Source organism: Carassius carassius, chromosome 32, assembly GCF_963082965.1.
Source record: "Carassius carassius chromosome 32, fCarCar2.1, whole genome shotgun sequence".
NCBI lineage: Eukaryota > Metazoa > Chordata > Actinopteri > Cypriniformes > Cyprinidae > Carassius > Carassius carassius.
The window spans coordinates 18,505,207-18,521,111 of record NC_081786.1 but is presented as its reverse complement, the minus strand read 5'-3'; the positions used below and the strand labels follow the sequence as shown (position 1 = coordinate 18,521,111).

Here is a 15,905-nt window from a genome sequence, read left to right as displayed (position 1 = left end):
CCTAAAACTGCAGGGAATGTCCCTATGACAGGTTTCCTCAGACAACACACAGACAAACACACTTACATTTGACACTCTGGCTCATCCTCTGCCTGGAAATGATAAGTTCTGTCATCTAAGAGTGAAAGAAGAACAGAAAGACTTTGTTAGATGAAAGCACAAACAGACCTTGGAAAAAACAGGTCAAGGTTTGACAATAATAGATCTGTTTAGAGCCCCATATTTTGTCCATCCCTATATCACTGTGCCCATCATAAATTGATGCGCTCTCTGTGAAATCTGTTAACTGAAATCTGCAGACATGGCCCAAATATCGTTACATTTTTGTTGCAAAATTGTGACATCTTTATCTTTCCTACATCAACTGATGCACTGTATATAGACAGTGCTTCATGTTAAATGTTGTCACAGGCCTTTTCCGTTGTCCTGGCAGCCACTGTTGGAGAGTAACTAGCTGCATGTAAAGGCATTACATAATTGAATGAAAAAGTAAACATAACTGTAATCTATTACAGTTACAAGGGGAAATGTGCAATTCAATTAGAGTTATGAAAATGTTAACAATTACAAAGAGGATTACATCTGAATGTTTTCTCTTTTCTTAAGATTTATTAAAAAATACTTATTTTTGATAGGATAGTAACTATACAGGATTGTGAAAGGTCTGCTAGCCAGGACTTGAACTCAGGACGCCTGAGGTGCAACCGAGATATTTATCGGTGCACTGCCCACGAGGCTATTAGTACCAACAAAAAGAAGATTACAACTAAATATTTTATGTAAAAAGCTAATATATGTTGAATAATATTAATTTGTTGCTTTTCCTGATTTTGATGTGCACGATGCCTACTGCCATTTAAAGGCAGTATATTTGCCTTTAAATAGTAATTTGGTAAAATGATGCTGTTCTGATCCTTTTGATTGGTTCTTTTGTTTGAATATGCAGCACACCAAATCTGCCGGTGCTGAAAGTTTCAGGCTACAACCTGACTGAGAAGATCTCAGAAAAATCTCAAAGTAAAAACAGGTGCTAAAGTTTTAGGGTGGCTGTGCTGAAAAAATTATTATTTTAATCTTAAGCGATGAAGGATTTTTGAAAGTCTGACAATAATCAGAGTTAAGTACAAGTTTTTTAAGGTTAAACATGCCTGGTTTACATTTTTGAAAATTATTTAACAATTGGAAAAAAAAAAGGTTAGCAATTAAGTAATCAGTTACATTGCTTTAATCAAATAATTGAAATAATTACACAACTTGTTACATTTTTAATAACTTGTGATCCATAAGATCCCGCCCAACACTGCTCCAACTTAACTTGCTTTTATAACATTCAAAATTTGTCTTCCTTATTCCTTACATTTTATTTGTCTTATGGAACTTGCCACAAAATCCTGGGGGCAGAATAATAATTAATTATTTTATTATTATTATAAACTATTATAGTATTTACTAGGGATGCACCGATATGAACATTTTTTGCTGATACCAATAAACAATATTTATTTTTATTTATTTATTTTAAAAAGCCGATAACCGATATGTTGGCCGATAAATCTATATCCACATTTTTTTGAGAGCCTGATTACAAAAAAAATGTCTCATTATTAAAAGCCACATCCCAAACACTTCAACATAAGCAGCCTGGTTTGAACAGTGTACATTTAAAAAATTGTTTTACTCTCCCATTACCAAATTTCATCATAAAAAGTCTTACAAATATATAAAATAGTGCATAAATAATTCAAACAAGTGTCATGTGTCGAAGGATATAATGCATTATTTATCAGCTTTAAGATATCGCCCAAATTTTCTTATCGGACCGATACCGATGACAGAAAAAATGAGCATTTATCGGCTGATACCAATATGAAGGCCAATATATTGTGCATCCCTAGTTTTTACTATTATCTGAAACTAGTTTCAGAGATTCACAGTTTTTATTATATTTTCAATTTGAATTTTATTTGAATTTTTAAATATTTTTTATGAGATTTTGTCATTTGTATTTTTTTTTTTTTTAGTATTTCAGTTTTAGTAATTTATTTATTTATTTCAGTTTATATTTTATTTCTAATATATATATCCAAGTTTAGTTTTTTTTAATCAAATTTTTATATTTTATTTTATTTCAGCTTTATTTCAATAGATAAAAATGATGATAATGGATTTAGCCGAGTTCACAATAACAACACTGATAGTCTGATGAATAAAGTTGTGCTGGTTAACCAAGAGAAAAACTAGAGTGACACTGTGACAATTCGTTTGGAATGAGGAAGACTGGAAAAAACATAAGAGGATGGGACTAGCAAGATAAGCTCAAATACGCCCACTCATGGAGGGACACATAAAACTGAACTTGTTTTTATCTCTGGCATTAGTTTCCTGTGGTTAGATGAGATGTTAAAGGAAGCACAGGAACATGGGAGAAAATCCCTCAGCCAGGGCCAGTGTTTCCTCAGCCACTATTTCCTCATAGATAACAATAACAACACTCTGTTACTCTGTAGCCTTGACTGTTACAATGAAACTCTACAAGCCACAGAACTGCAAGGTTCCATACTATAAAGTGCTGGGGAATTTTCCATCTACAGACTCTCCAATTATACAATATATGAACACATTCATAATGTCTAATAAAATAAAATACAACCGAATACAAGATATAAATGATTATATACGTTTATGTTTTTTAATTTATTTTTTTACAAATGTATTCATTTTAATACTATATCTATTATCATTTAAAATGCCAAAAATAGACTTTCAGTTGGTTGATTAGGATCTCTTAATATAAACCTCAAAACAACTTAAATCTCCTACTTTTTTCTGTACTGCTGCTCTAACATTTTTTCCCTCAATGTTCTCAGTTACGTCTTTAGCAGCCAAGCTTTAATTAGGTTTTACAGAGCTCCCATATCAGATTTATAAATGTGTGTGAAGTAACGGTGACGGGTGTAACCGTACGGGAGATGAGGTCAAAACTTTTCTTCTCCTCTGGGTTGTGCTTCACTTGACAGGTGAGAAGATTGAGTTTGGCAGGAGGTCTGTTAGCCTGAGACGTGGAGAGAGAGGAGAAAAGAGAAAGAAAGAAAGAGAAAGAGAGAGAGCAATAGTTACACTCATCTCAACATACAAGCCTAAAACCGGGATTTAGTGTTAAAACTTAGAAAGAAAATGTACAGGTCGTATTTCTTTCTGTTTTTGAGTTTACTGAGTTTAATTTACACTGATATTTTATTTAATCTTTATATTACAGCATTTATTTTGTCACAGAAAAAAATAATTTTACTGTAATGAAAATCTAACAAGAATAATTACATGGAAATAATCTATATATTTTTTTTTTTAAACCTTAATGGTCCTAAAACAGATCCCAAAACACCTTTATAAATCCCTTCATAAATGTAAATATATTTGGCTCTCTGTTTTCATACATTGAGAAATTGAGATTCAGCCACAGCAAAAATGTCCTAAAGTTTCACAATCAGGCCCCAGGCTGATGCTGATGTGCTCCAGCACAAGGTGTAGAAAAGCAGCTACTGAATTACTCTTTTATTCTACACTTCCTGTTATCCTCTCACTAGTTGTCTTGGTGACAAGGAAAGTCATCAGATCTGAACAACACTGAGGCCAAAGGAAATGCCTCTGGAAAAGACAGTAAAATGACTAATGATGTTCACTGAGAGACTTGGGTTGAAGGCTGAAAGACTATTGAATTAGCACTGCACTAATGAGGGAACTGCGTGATTTATCAAAGATAAGTATATTGCAGGTGCTGTGACTGTTCCCTTTTATTAAATTCATTTATTTACTATTTTTAAATCACCATTTACCCTTCACAAGTTCACTTAAATGCACTTACGGTGTGACAAACTCTTTTTTTTAAGCATTAATATTTTCTGTGTTCTCATTTAACATTATGGCATAAATAATAATTATCATAATCACACACATACACACACACATACATATAGGAAATAAGAATTTTTTTTTAAAGTTATTTAAGGATGGGCAATTTCACTTTTATTTCCATTTCAATCCAATATCAACTGCTTCCAAGACATAGTAGATTATAGAAACCAATACCTCTCCTAAATGGAAAGTTTTGGTGATTTTATTTATATTTATGTAACATGATATTTAAAAGTCATCACAATTAACATTGCAAGACCACATTTTTTAATTAGAAAAGGGAACAATAAAATAAAAATTTTAAAAAAGTAAAAAATAGTTATAGCACTGAATAGTACAATAAATAGTACTAAACAGTTATGTAGTACAAAAACGATATCTTCCCTTTTGTGAAACATCATATTATTTATTAATAACAGCTAATGTTTTCACTTCAAAGCTTATAGTATACTGTACATTTATTCTCATGCAAAAAAAAAGCAATTCTCTTACTAAATCACTAATAGTAGCATCAATATTTCAAGATCCTTATGCCCACCCCCATTAAAATTTCAAGTTACCCTGCAGGACACTGCTGTCTCTGCTCCACTTGACATTTTAACTACCCATATGTTAGTGCATGTACACATGAGCATGAAATCAAATCAAATATAAAGAATGTCAGAAGTAGATTACATACCGTCCCGTGCGAGATGGTCAAATAACCATTCTTGACCGTGCACTTTCTCTTCTGCCACACTTTCCGCAGCCTGAGGAAGTAGGCAGGAAACCATAAAAGCCACATCAATGACTATTTAAGCGTTAAATACATGACAACTTACGCAGGAAAGACTTTAGTCATTGTAACGAATGTGCATTAACTCACTATATGGCTTTTTAATGCACACTATGTTATCTGATGTCAAAATATGATTACCCATCACTCTTCTTGTAGAGGTTCCCGCTGCGCTCTGTCCCATGTTCTTTGTTACCCTGGGGTTGGTGCAGACTGTAGGTGGCGCTCTGTCTAACCTGCGAGTCCTATGAGGAGAACAGATATGTAAAAGTGTTCTCTGTACCAGTACACAGCAGCAGTGAAGCACTGGCACGTCAGCAGTCAGAGGAAGTGAAAAGCAGTGTTGTCACTGCAGTGAGGAAATGGGAGCAGTGGGTTTCAAGCATCCCCAGGGAGCTGAGCTCATTTGGAAACGCACTGCTTTGGAACACAAGGCTCTGAGCCAGTAATGAGAACACTGCCATTTTAGTACTGATGTTTTGAGTTGGACGAAAGCCAAAATGGGCTATATTTTGAATGTTTGTGCTGTATAAAGCTCGGCTTAAATATAGTGACACATCACTCAAGGTTGGATAAAAGACATCAGCCCCAACATTGTATGAACTGCACTCAGAGCCTTAGATTTAATTAATCAGCACTGCATGTTTTTTTTTTTCTATTCTTTTACATTTTGCAAACAATTCCAGGAAATAGCAAATGCACAAGTATGATCATGTATACCAAGCAGAAACTTACTCTCCTAGACTTTGTTGCCAAAGGACGGTAGCATTAAAGAAGAGAAGAGAGCATTCTTCAGACAGGTTACAAAAAGCATTTTGCATACTAAAACAACATTGCTATATACTGTAAGAATGTATCAAACACTGTGTGACATCAATGGCCAGTTATTTTTATATTATGGCTAATAATGAATAAATTTTTTTTTTTTAGAGTATTCAGTCAGAAATGGAAAAAAATAGCCAATGTCATCCAAATAATTCTATGATGGCTATGGAAAAAAGTGTACAGTGCCTATTGCAAAAAAAAAATAAAAAAAATTTAAATGATAATTGTGGCCAAAATCAATGCGATTTTGTGCGATATTGTGAGATAGATAGATAGATAGATAGATAGATAGATAGATAGATAGATAGATAGATAGATAGATAGATAGATAGATAGATAGATAGATAGATAGATAGATAGATAGATAGATAGATAGATAGATAGATAGATAGATAGATAGATAGATCAATTAATCAGAGCAACTGAGAAAAACCTGCAATGTACAGCCAAAGACTTGCAAGATGACCCGATGAAAGGAGGAAAACCATTTCAATGCAGTGTGTAAGAAGAACACTAGACAAGTATGGCCTTCATGTTGAGACATCTTGCAGAATACCACTCTTGATCAAGAAGAACAAAAGGCCAACTTGAACTTGATAAAATTCATTTGTGTAGACCTGTGGAGCTCTGGAGGAATGTTTTATGGAGTGATGTGACCAAACTGGAACTTTTTGGACCCATGGATCAGCGGTATGTCTGCTGCAAAACAGGCAAAGCTCATAAGCAGAATAACACCATCTCCATTGTCAAACTTGGAGGTGGATCAGTCCTGTTATGGGGTTTCTTTACTGTAGAAGGAAGTGGAAATCATGACTGTATGAAGGACATCATGGATTCTTTGAAGTATCAGGCCATTTTGACAAGAATTGTGATGCCTTTGGTGCAAAGACTGAAGCTGATGATCAGTGGACTTTCCTGCAGGACAGTCATCCCAAAGTACACATCCAAATCTACAACTGCTTGGTTCAGGGATCAGTCATAGAATGTACTTGAGTGGCCAGTTCAATCTCCAGGCTGCAAAATGTCTAGCAGGTCAAGGGGGTTGAATAATTTTGATTGCAACTGTATACATATATTGTGAAGTAAAGTAAGCAGGGCAAAAAACTAAATAAAAAAATATTAAAAAATAAATAATAAAATAAAACAAAATAAAATCTAAAATAGGTCGAAAACAAATATAGTGTACTCCTTTAGTAAACAAGGCTGTTAGTGAAATAAAATAGGAAGGTGGGCAATAAATAAATACATGAATAAAGAAATAGATTAATTGATTGACTGATTATACGAAACCACTGTGATCACAGATATATTGTGCACTTCTATAATAAACAGGGATGTCATGTGTAACCTGGATGGCGAGACAAATTAAACTCTTACTTTCACATGGAGTCCAAAAGATTGCTAACTTCTGATTATTTGCATTAAGATTAAATGTGTGTAATCTCTTAATGTCTGTTATCATATATGCCAAAGCTAGTTGATTGAGGAAACACTTAAATGTCTTGAGAGTGACTAAAGATTAAGAGGGTGAGAAAATTTGCAGGAAGATAAAGCAGTAGTAGAGGCCGATGACCAGTTTCCCCATTCAGTGTTTGCTGAGCAGAAGATCTAAACCATTTTATTTCAGACACACTTCAAACTGAGCTATAAATGCTCTTTGAATAGTGCTGTAGTTTGCAGATTGCTGTAAATTGTGTGGGATCTTATTTGAGAAAGGACTAACCTCTTTCTGCTCCACTTGCAGAGTGGTCTTTAACACATCCCGTAACTGGGTTAGCTGCCTGCGTTCTTCATCCTGTACCTGTTTGATCTGAACACAAATCCAGCAGTGGAAACAGAAGGTTTTGTGAAGGTAAAAAACGAGAATTGACCAAGAGATCAGTGGTGTGAGCCAGTAAAAGGTTGAAATGTCAGTGTTTCAGCTTTGAAAAATCTCTCACCGAGTGCAAGTCTGTAGCGAGTTTCTCTATTGAGGGTTTGAGGTTGTCCACTGCTTTGAGACCATCCTGAAAGAAGCTAGGACAGAAGACATAATGCCGGTTTATTTCCAAATAATTAAACAAATGCTCCATTTTTGTTGAAGGCATGATAAAGACAACACTGGAACAACGTAGGTCTTTGAGGAAAACATTACAGGAATTTTCTCCATAAAGTGGACTTCAGTGGGGGCCAACAGGTTGAAGGACCAAATTGTAGTTCCAATGGAGCTTCAAAGGGCTCTACACAATCCCAGCCAAGAAATAAGGGTTTCACTTAGAGAGACGATCCGTAATTTTCTAAAAAAATAAAAATGTATATACTTTTTAACCACAAATGCTTGACTTGCACCAGCTCTGCGATGCAAGTCCAAACTACTACTTCTGCTTACGTCATGCTTGACCTTTCCAACATGATTACGCAATGTGTGAAGTCGAGTTTTAAACAGAAGTTTGAATCAGTTTAAGAGTAGTAGGCTAGTTGTAGTAGTAAATGTACATTCTAATCTAGTGCGAGATGAGCATTTGTGGTTAAAATGTATATAGTCTTTTTTTTTTGTTTTTTTTTTGAAAATTACTGATTTTTTCTTTAGATAAGACCCTTATTCCTCGGCTGGGACCCTGTAGAGCTCTTTAATGCTGCATTGAAACTGCAATTTGGACCATAATCCCATTGGCTCCCATTGAAGTACACTATATGGAGAAAAATACTGAAATGCTTTCCTTAAAAACCTTAATTTCTTCTTGACTGAAGAAAGAAAGACATTAACATTTTGGATGACATGGGGGTGAGTGAATTATTTGTTCGAGCCTATATTTAAGAGAAAGATTTAGAAATGTGGCCAGACTTACTTGCACTGTGCATGAAAGTATTTGATGAGATTCTGAAGCAAGTCGACACCTTTCTTGATTTTGATTTCATTGACTTTGAGGAGGTACTGTAACAAAACAACAGAGGAGACTGAAGCACATACGCCATAAAATAAATGCCTATTACAGGATTCTACAATGAAATGAGTCGTCTCTGACCTCACACATCTGAAGCTGAAAGAAACGGCGCTCCTTCTCCATCTCCTCTGCTATCTCCGCTCCACTGATCTCCGTCCGGATCATTCCGTGCTGTCGGGCATGCTCTTTTTTCTCCTTCTCGATTTTAGAACTGTGTGGAACACATAGACCACCTTAAAACAAAATTGTACACACAATCGCAAACACACGCACAGGAAACACTCATGCAGCAGGGCATTCTTTTTTCATATGCTCCAACGGCATATTGTACCCCACGTTACGGATGCAGCATTTCCTCTGCGGGGAAGGAGGGCCCTGCTCTCAGACACAGAATTCCAGAGAGAGCCTCATGCATTTGGTTTAGGCCTTTATACGCTCTTAGCTGAAGCAGGCTGGCCATTTCTGGAACCTCTGCTTTCAGAGTTTGAAGCCTAGCGAGGAGAAATGTTCAAGAGATGGCTGAACACTAGAAACCGTTTCCAAAAAAAAAAACATTTCTTGTCAGTGAAAGAAGAAAATGAAAAGGTAAAAAAAAAAATGACTGTGATAAAATGCATCAAGCGCTAAACGAAGTGATGTTAGCATGAGGAGCTGCTTATGACAACAATTTGGATTTCTGTATTAGGTTCAGTGTTGGGGAGAAGCAAGACTATTAACTTAAAGGGTTAGTTCACCCAAAAATGAAAATTAGGCAGCGTTTTACTTACTCCAGAAGCATCTTAGGTGTATGTGACTTTCATCTACATTTGAAATATGTATATTTTTCTTACAAAAACGCATCAAGTCGCTACAGGAGGCCATGTGAGACATTTGTTTTTATGGAAGGGCGCTTTTTATGTAGCTTCTTTTGGATTGAAGGAATGTAACACCCACTGACTGCAATGATAGAGCTTGAAAGATCAAAGACAATTTTTATTATAACTCTGACTGGATTTGTCTAAATGAAGAAAGTCATATACACCTAGGATGCCTCGGGGGTAAATAAAGACTCATTTTCATTTTTGGGTGAACTAACCCTTTAAAGGGATTGTTTATCCAAAATAAAAATAATTGACTCTAAAAATCTTATGCATTTCTATCTTCTGCTGAGCACAAAATAATTTTAGTTGGTCTAATGAAAATCATTGGCTTGGTTCCCAAACATTCTTCAAAATATCCTGTGATCCTGTGACATGAGAGTAAGTAAATGATGACTATCTATTATCGTAATGTTTATAATGATAATTATTACTTTTTATAGTTTCAATGAATTTTTATGAGCTCTTTAAATTGAATGAACCATTTCAAAAAAGTTGTATTTTCTTTTATTTTAAGGAAGAATTTTACAACCTATCTTTGACATTACATTTAATAAAAAATAAAAAAGTGTTGTAGTAAAATCAAGTCCAGAATCCAAAAATATAACTTTTAGTAATAATTAAATATAATTAGCTTTTTGTTGAGATGTCTCTTTTTTTTAAGCAGCTTCCCCAATGATTTTTTTAGTTATTGAATCTGTAAATCTGACAGATGGAAGAAACAAGCCTAAACAGACTCGCTCATGTCAGTACATCACTTCACCCGATGACTGTTAAGAACGGTCCACCATTTCTCGCAACAAAGATTGTTCAATTTCAAACCAGTTAAAACAAAACACAAAAATGGTGGAGTGTTACTTTCATCTTTGGGAGAAAGGAAAACACGCCAAAAAAATAAGTAAATGTGAATCGTGGTTTGATGTTTCCTGCTGTTCGTCTGCTCTCCTGAGCACCACATTATTTTTAGTGGCAGCTTCATTGTCTCTTAAACAAACACAGCAAGATCTTCAGCATGAATTCACAAATGAAGCCTGCAGCTCAAACTGCAACTTGCGAGAAAGCTGAAAGCTTTGCAAAGACACAGAGATTGAAGTGAACTCAAACTGTAGCGGCGGTGATGATGAAAACCAGTTTAATGGAGTCAGGACCAGAGTCACATTAGAGGGTGATTTCGTTTCTTTCTGTCTGGAAACATAAAAGTATCAGTCACAATCAAACACCGGAGATTATATCCGGCGATGGGGGTGAAACATGTATTTGACTGAGCAAAACTGCCAATGATGGAAAACAGCGATGATATTAAAAAAGACAGCACCTGGCTTCAACGGTAAATCAATTAATCAAATGACGTGTTGTAAGAAAATATATTACCCTTTCAGTAAAGAATATCCCTTGCAGCTTGGAAAATATATAAAAAGTGCTACATAAATGTCATACATTGTCGCATGCACAGCAATCAGTGTAACAGCAGAGGATAGGAATACAGGAAGTGAGGTGGTAACAATGACAGCTCATTATCAAGAGTGCTGGGCACCACTGATCCCTCAGTTCACACTCAGGACACCGACATTTCCTTTCAAATGAATTCATTTTCAGACTAAGGTTTAAGCAAACATGCATGACAGAAATAAATGAATTCTTTGAAAATCTCTTACACTTTAGTCTCATAGTCTTTCCAGGCTTTATCAAAGGGCTTCTTGAGATCCTGCAAAAGAAAGAGAGAGGATATTCATTAGACAGGTTTGGAGTATGACTCAACTTTCATTTTGACATCTGCAGCTTTACCCAGATATCTAAGAGAAGGAAAGAAAAGAAAAAAAAAACAGGCCTGGGCAGAAGCATCGTCTCTCAGAACCAGACGTTTTATTGTCATCATAATGTCTGGTCCACACCGCAGATGCAATGCTTTTTTTTTTCTTTTTTTTGAACATCATGATACAGCATTATCACACAATTCAAAGTTGGCTCATTGGTTGTGTGCTGAATGCACTGAAGAACATTAACAACATATCAAGGGTGTTCAGATTTGACGTATCAGCCAGCCAATCAGATAGGAGCTTTTGTTTTGCACAAAAATGGCAAGGTTTGAAGCTTAGAATAGCTGAAGAGTGGCATAAAATCACCACTCAGATGCCAAGCTCAGTGTACGCCATCACACATGATGTCATTCTCACAAAGAAAGTACCTGATATAACGCCAGTTCTGTATTCTGCAATGACATCATTTGAAATATTTAAGTAAATGTTTCTAGTGTAAACAGAGCATTCTCCAGCAGCTCTACTGAGGGTTGACTCTAATAACAGAAGGCTGTGTTTGTAGAGGGACTTCCTAAGAGTCCTACCAACTCTGTTATTGTGCTTCCATAACAGATGTTGCACACAGCTTGAGTTGTGCTGAAAACAGTCTCATCTGTGCCAGTAATAATGGTTCAGTAAGAGGAGTTTGACAAGAAAATTATTTCCACATTGATTCTGCAAAAATTCCAGACTTTAATCAATGTAACAGAAATTAGAAGAGACGAGAAGTGCCCATTTAAATATAAATACATGTATATGTATGAATGATATATAACTTATTTCATGTTACATAATTGGGTATCCGTGATAGTCAAGAGATATTGCCTATTGTTGATGCCTTTAATGATAGCAAGGCAAATAACTAGGCACCTATCTTTAGCGATGCAGTGCGGAGACGCTTTAGAAACATGGTATAAACACAAGCATGTTTAGTGTAGGGCTGAAACGATTCCTTGAGTTACTCGATTACAAAAATTCTTCAAGGCAAAAACTCTGCCTCGAGGCCTTGTTAAATTCCTATGACGCGCACTATACGTGCAGGGATCTGATTCACATGGACCGTTGTTCAATGTTCAGGAAGCACACCATAGCGTGTGATACATTTTAAATTTAGTTGGCGCGATGGCGCTACATCACATTCTTAAAAAAAAGAAGAGAACAAGGTGTAATGTGTCTACTGCAAAGTAGACCTGGCATTCCACAGCAGTACGACTTCAATGATTCAGCATCTGAACCGAAAACATCCACTCCATGCTGTTTCACGCTGAAACAAGGTGACATAGCCTAAGCCTATACATTGATGTTCGCTGATTTTAATCCCATACTGTATTTGTAGCGATGTCGTGATGCGGTTTGACTAGATATGATGTTTAGCTTTGATGTTTTTAAGTAGTAAACATATTGACGTTCAATTGCAAGAGAGTATAGCCTAATAAAAAAGAACCCCTTCACACACACTCATGCATGCACCGTCGTCTCTCTCACGCGCCAGTCAGACCAATCATGGTAATGCATCACATATGCTTAAACTTTTATGTAGCCATGCAACAATAATTTCAGCATGCATGATACACCTGGACGTGATGTTATAACGCGATTTTTCGAACGGATGCTTTACCTAAAATGCACTGCAATGCAAGTGACGCAAGCCAAATGCAGCGTTCTATTGAAAATTTATGTATTTCTGCCGTACCAAACTGCAATGAAGCAACTGGTCTGACTGGGGCGTCACTCTTCCTCACGCATGGCACGCGTGGCTCACCCCAGAAATGATATATTATTTGTTAGTAGCCAAATGCAGCGTTGTATTGAAAACGAATGTATTTCTGCCGTAACAAACTGGGTTTAAAATCAGCGTCAGACAATTTAAATTATCAACTAAAAATGTATGTGATAGCACATTATAATAGTGAAAAACATTAGAATTCCTAAAATAAATGTAAATTCCTACAATAATAACACATTACACAGAAATCTATTCATGAATTTTGCAAAATGCAAAAAAATCTGATTTAATGAAAAAACAAATAAATTAATCTACTATTAAAATGGTGGCCAGTTGCAGTTCTAGTTTGGGGCTGTTTTTAAAACAGTTTGAATGAGAGTGATTTTGATCTCAAATCACCAACAGGGCCACTTCAGGAATTCAGAGAATTACCATTCAGCAATTCAGCCTATTAACTTGTGAACACAGAAGAGAGTGGACAAAGAAAGACAAAGGGAGGCATTTCTGAATGGCATTCAGTCGTCTCGAGCTGCTTCATGTTGCATTGACTGAACTATAAATCATCATCCGTTACCCCACAGCACCAGGATACATATCTCAAACAAGCTGAGTCACATAGTGTCACCTGGACTTTCAGAACACAACATCTATTAGCCAGAGGGGTCTAAATAAGCTTGAATGGGTGGGTTTCACAGCTCAGCGGGCTTCAGCGCTGACATCACTCCCTCTGAGACAGACAAAACCGTCCAACAGACTGAACAGACGAAGTGTCATTTATAAACACACACCGTAAGACAATAGATGCAGCTGAGGAAAACACCGCACCATCATCAAGTTAAGAGGTTTTGGCATGATGTCAGCTCGTCTGTGCCTGGTTTTATGAGAATTGCAACTCCGCCTCCCTCAACATTTTAGAAGATGCAACTCAGGGTCAAGAAATGGGAATGTTGAGGGTTAATCTTTCCGACATATTACAATCCCTAACCATTTACAAGTTTAATTAATTCGTATTAGTTACCATTGTCACATTCCTCCCCATCTAAAATAGTGACAAGGTAACAATAGAGAAAAAATTACTTAATAAATGAGAATTTAACAAACATATTGAGTAACCGGATGCTACAATCTGCCCCAGAATACAAAAAAATAAACTTAACTGAAAAATAAGTCGATTTTAATCACCAAGAGAAAAACAAGTAAACTTACTAAATAATCTAAGAAACAATAAGGGGCAAAAAAATTAACACTTGACATTAATGTAGACCAGTGGTTCCCAACCTTTTTCTACTCGCGGCCCACACAACCAAACACATATGTTTGCACGGCCCACTGCAAAAAAAAATTAACTGACCCCGCTTTTGTTGGGTTTATAACTTAGTACTCAGAAGCTAGATTGATAACTGTATTTATTGAATGAACTAGGGCTGTGTGATATGGACAAAAAAAATAAACCTATCATGATTTCTTTGATCAATTTTGCGATTGTGACACACACAGATATGCTTTACAGTCATAAATGCATTCAGGATTAATTTGAAACCTATTTCCAAAAGAAAACCAATTAGAGCTTTATCAGAAAGTTGTAACGTCTCTAGAACAGACATAAGTCAAAATAATCACTACAGTAAAGGTGTAACAAAATGTATAGGCAAAAAATATATAAATAAATCCCGTGTCCAGGGACGTTTTTTTTTTTCTTTTTTGCCATGCATTGTTCATAGAGCTCATTAATTGTAGCGGTGCCTCACATGTACTCCGTCTGTAGTGTGTATACAGTATGTGTATGCGGTCAGCAGCGAGAGCGCGTAAATGTAACACGAAAGCACATTGATATAATGCACGAGCGCGTATCTCTGTTCGCGCGCAGATTTCCTTTGATCTGTCACAAAACCAGGCGTGCTTGCTCAGATACACACTGCTCTCGCCCGGAGAGAGTGTGCGCACGTAAAACGTGTCTCCTCTCACTTAAACTGCGTCCTGTGCACTCACAACTCTCTCAATGCTCATGTGCTAGATATTAATTATTTTCGCACGTTTTTATTTCTAGCCTTTTACCGCGTGCAGTGTGAACGCTCTGATCCATTAACATGGGCTCGGAAAAAAGGCACATCACAGACAGTGTGTGAACCTGGAGTTAGGCGTATGCCCAGTCTGTTCTGTTCTCGCGCTAGGCGTTTTTTGTTAAAAACATTTTTTGTTATTTAATTATATATATGAAATGATGTTATTATTTTATGACTAAGACATTTTTACATATATCAACAATATTATTATTTCTTTTAATAGTAATTGGCGGCCCACCTGCAATACCACCACGGCCCACAGGTTGAAAACCACTGATGTAGACATTAATGTTAATTTAGAAATATTTTACAGACTGTAAAGTCAAAGACAGGTATCAGAACAGATGACCTCATAATGACACCAAATACATTTCATTTCAAAGATCCAATTGATGTGTTAATGAGGCACAGGTTCAGGTTAATGACTGGAATGACGGCCGAAGACAAGACCTATAATCTCCTCCCATTAGTGGTGTCACCCTACTGTGCTCTGCTACGTCCACACGAAGCCAGAACTATCCATGTCCAATCTTTTTTTTTCAAAAAAATGTCGGTTTCACTTTCCGAAAAAAACGCCCGATCCATGTGGACGAACAAAATGTATGCATATACAATGAAACACGTCTCCATGTGGACGGAGCCTGAATCAAGCTTGATGCTAATGCAGACCGTTCTGAGACCATTTCATAACTGCAGCCAACAGTGTGCTCCCAATCACCTCTACAGCAAACTGACACAAAGCAGGATTTACATCTTCATCCATCAAGTAAATGAAGTTAGCCAATGCATTTGGTATGAGAAATAGTACCACTATAGGCAGTGATGTTGTGATTGCTACCTCAGATGGAAAGAAGCACTTGTAGGTCACTGTGTAGGTCCAAACACATTAGTTCACTAATAAGGCCCAATTAATGCCTGTAGGGTCTCACTGATTCGGTTAACCGTGCTTTAATTTTTAACTACACATTTAAGGAATCACTTCACCCAGGCAGAATGTCTTTTTCAGCCCCATCTCAGCGAGACAGAG

The 15,905-nt window shown here is 36.3% G+C and overlaps 1 protein-coding gene across 1 annotated transcript in view; it reads right to left on the bottom strand.

The window, feature by feature from the left end:
* Positions 1-15,905, bottom strand: part of LOC132112905 (arf-GAP with SH3 domain, ANK repeat and PH domain-containing protein 2-like) — a 74,894-nt gene that overhangs the window by 18,270 nt on the left and 40,719 nt on the right. Inside the window, exons 5-13 of the mRNA XM_059520642.1 lie at positions 10,949-10,998; positions 8,518-8,647; positions 8,341-8,426; positions 7,453-7,528; positions 7,236-7,322; positions 4,829-4,932; positions 4,592-4,661; positions 2,965-3,052; positions 67-115 (exon numbers count right to left, since the gene is read on the bottom strand). Of these exons, the coding sequence (XP_059376625.1) occupies positions 67-115; positions 2,965-3,052; positions 4,592-4,661; positions 4,829-4,932; positions 7,236-7,322; positions 7,453-7,528; positions 8,341-8,426; positions 8,518-8,647; positions 10,949-10,998 (740 nt within the window). The remainder of the gene's footprint in view (positions 1-66; positions 116-2,964; positions 3,053-4,591; positions 4,662-4,828; positions 4,933-7,235; positions 7,323-7,452; positions 7,529-8,340; positions 8,427-8,517; positions 8,648-10,948; positions 10,999-15,905) is intronic.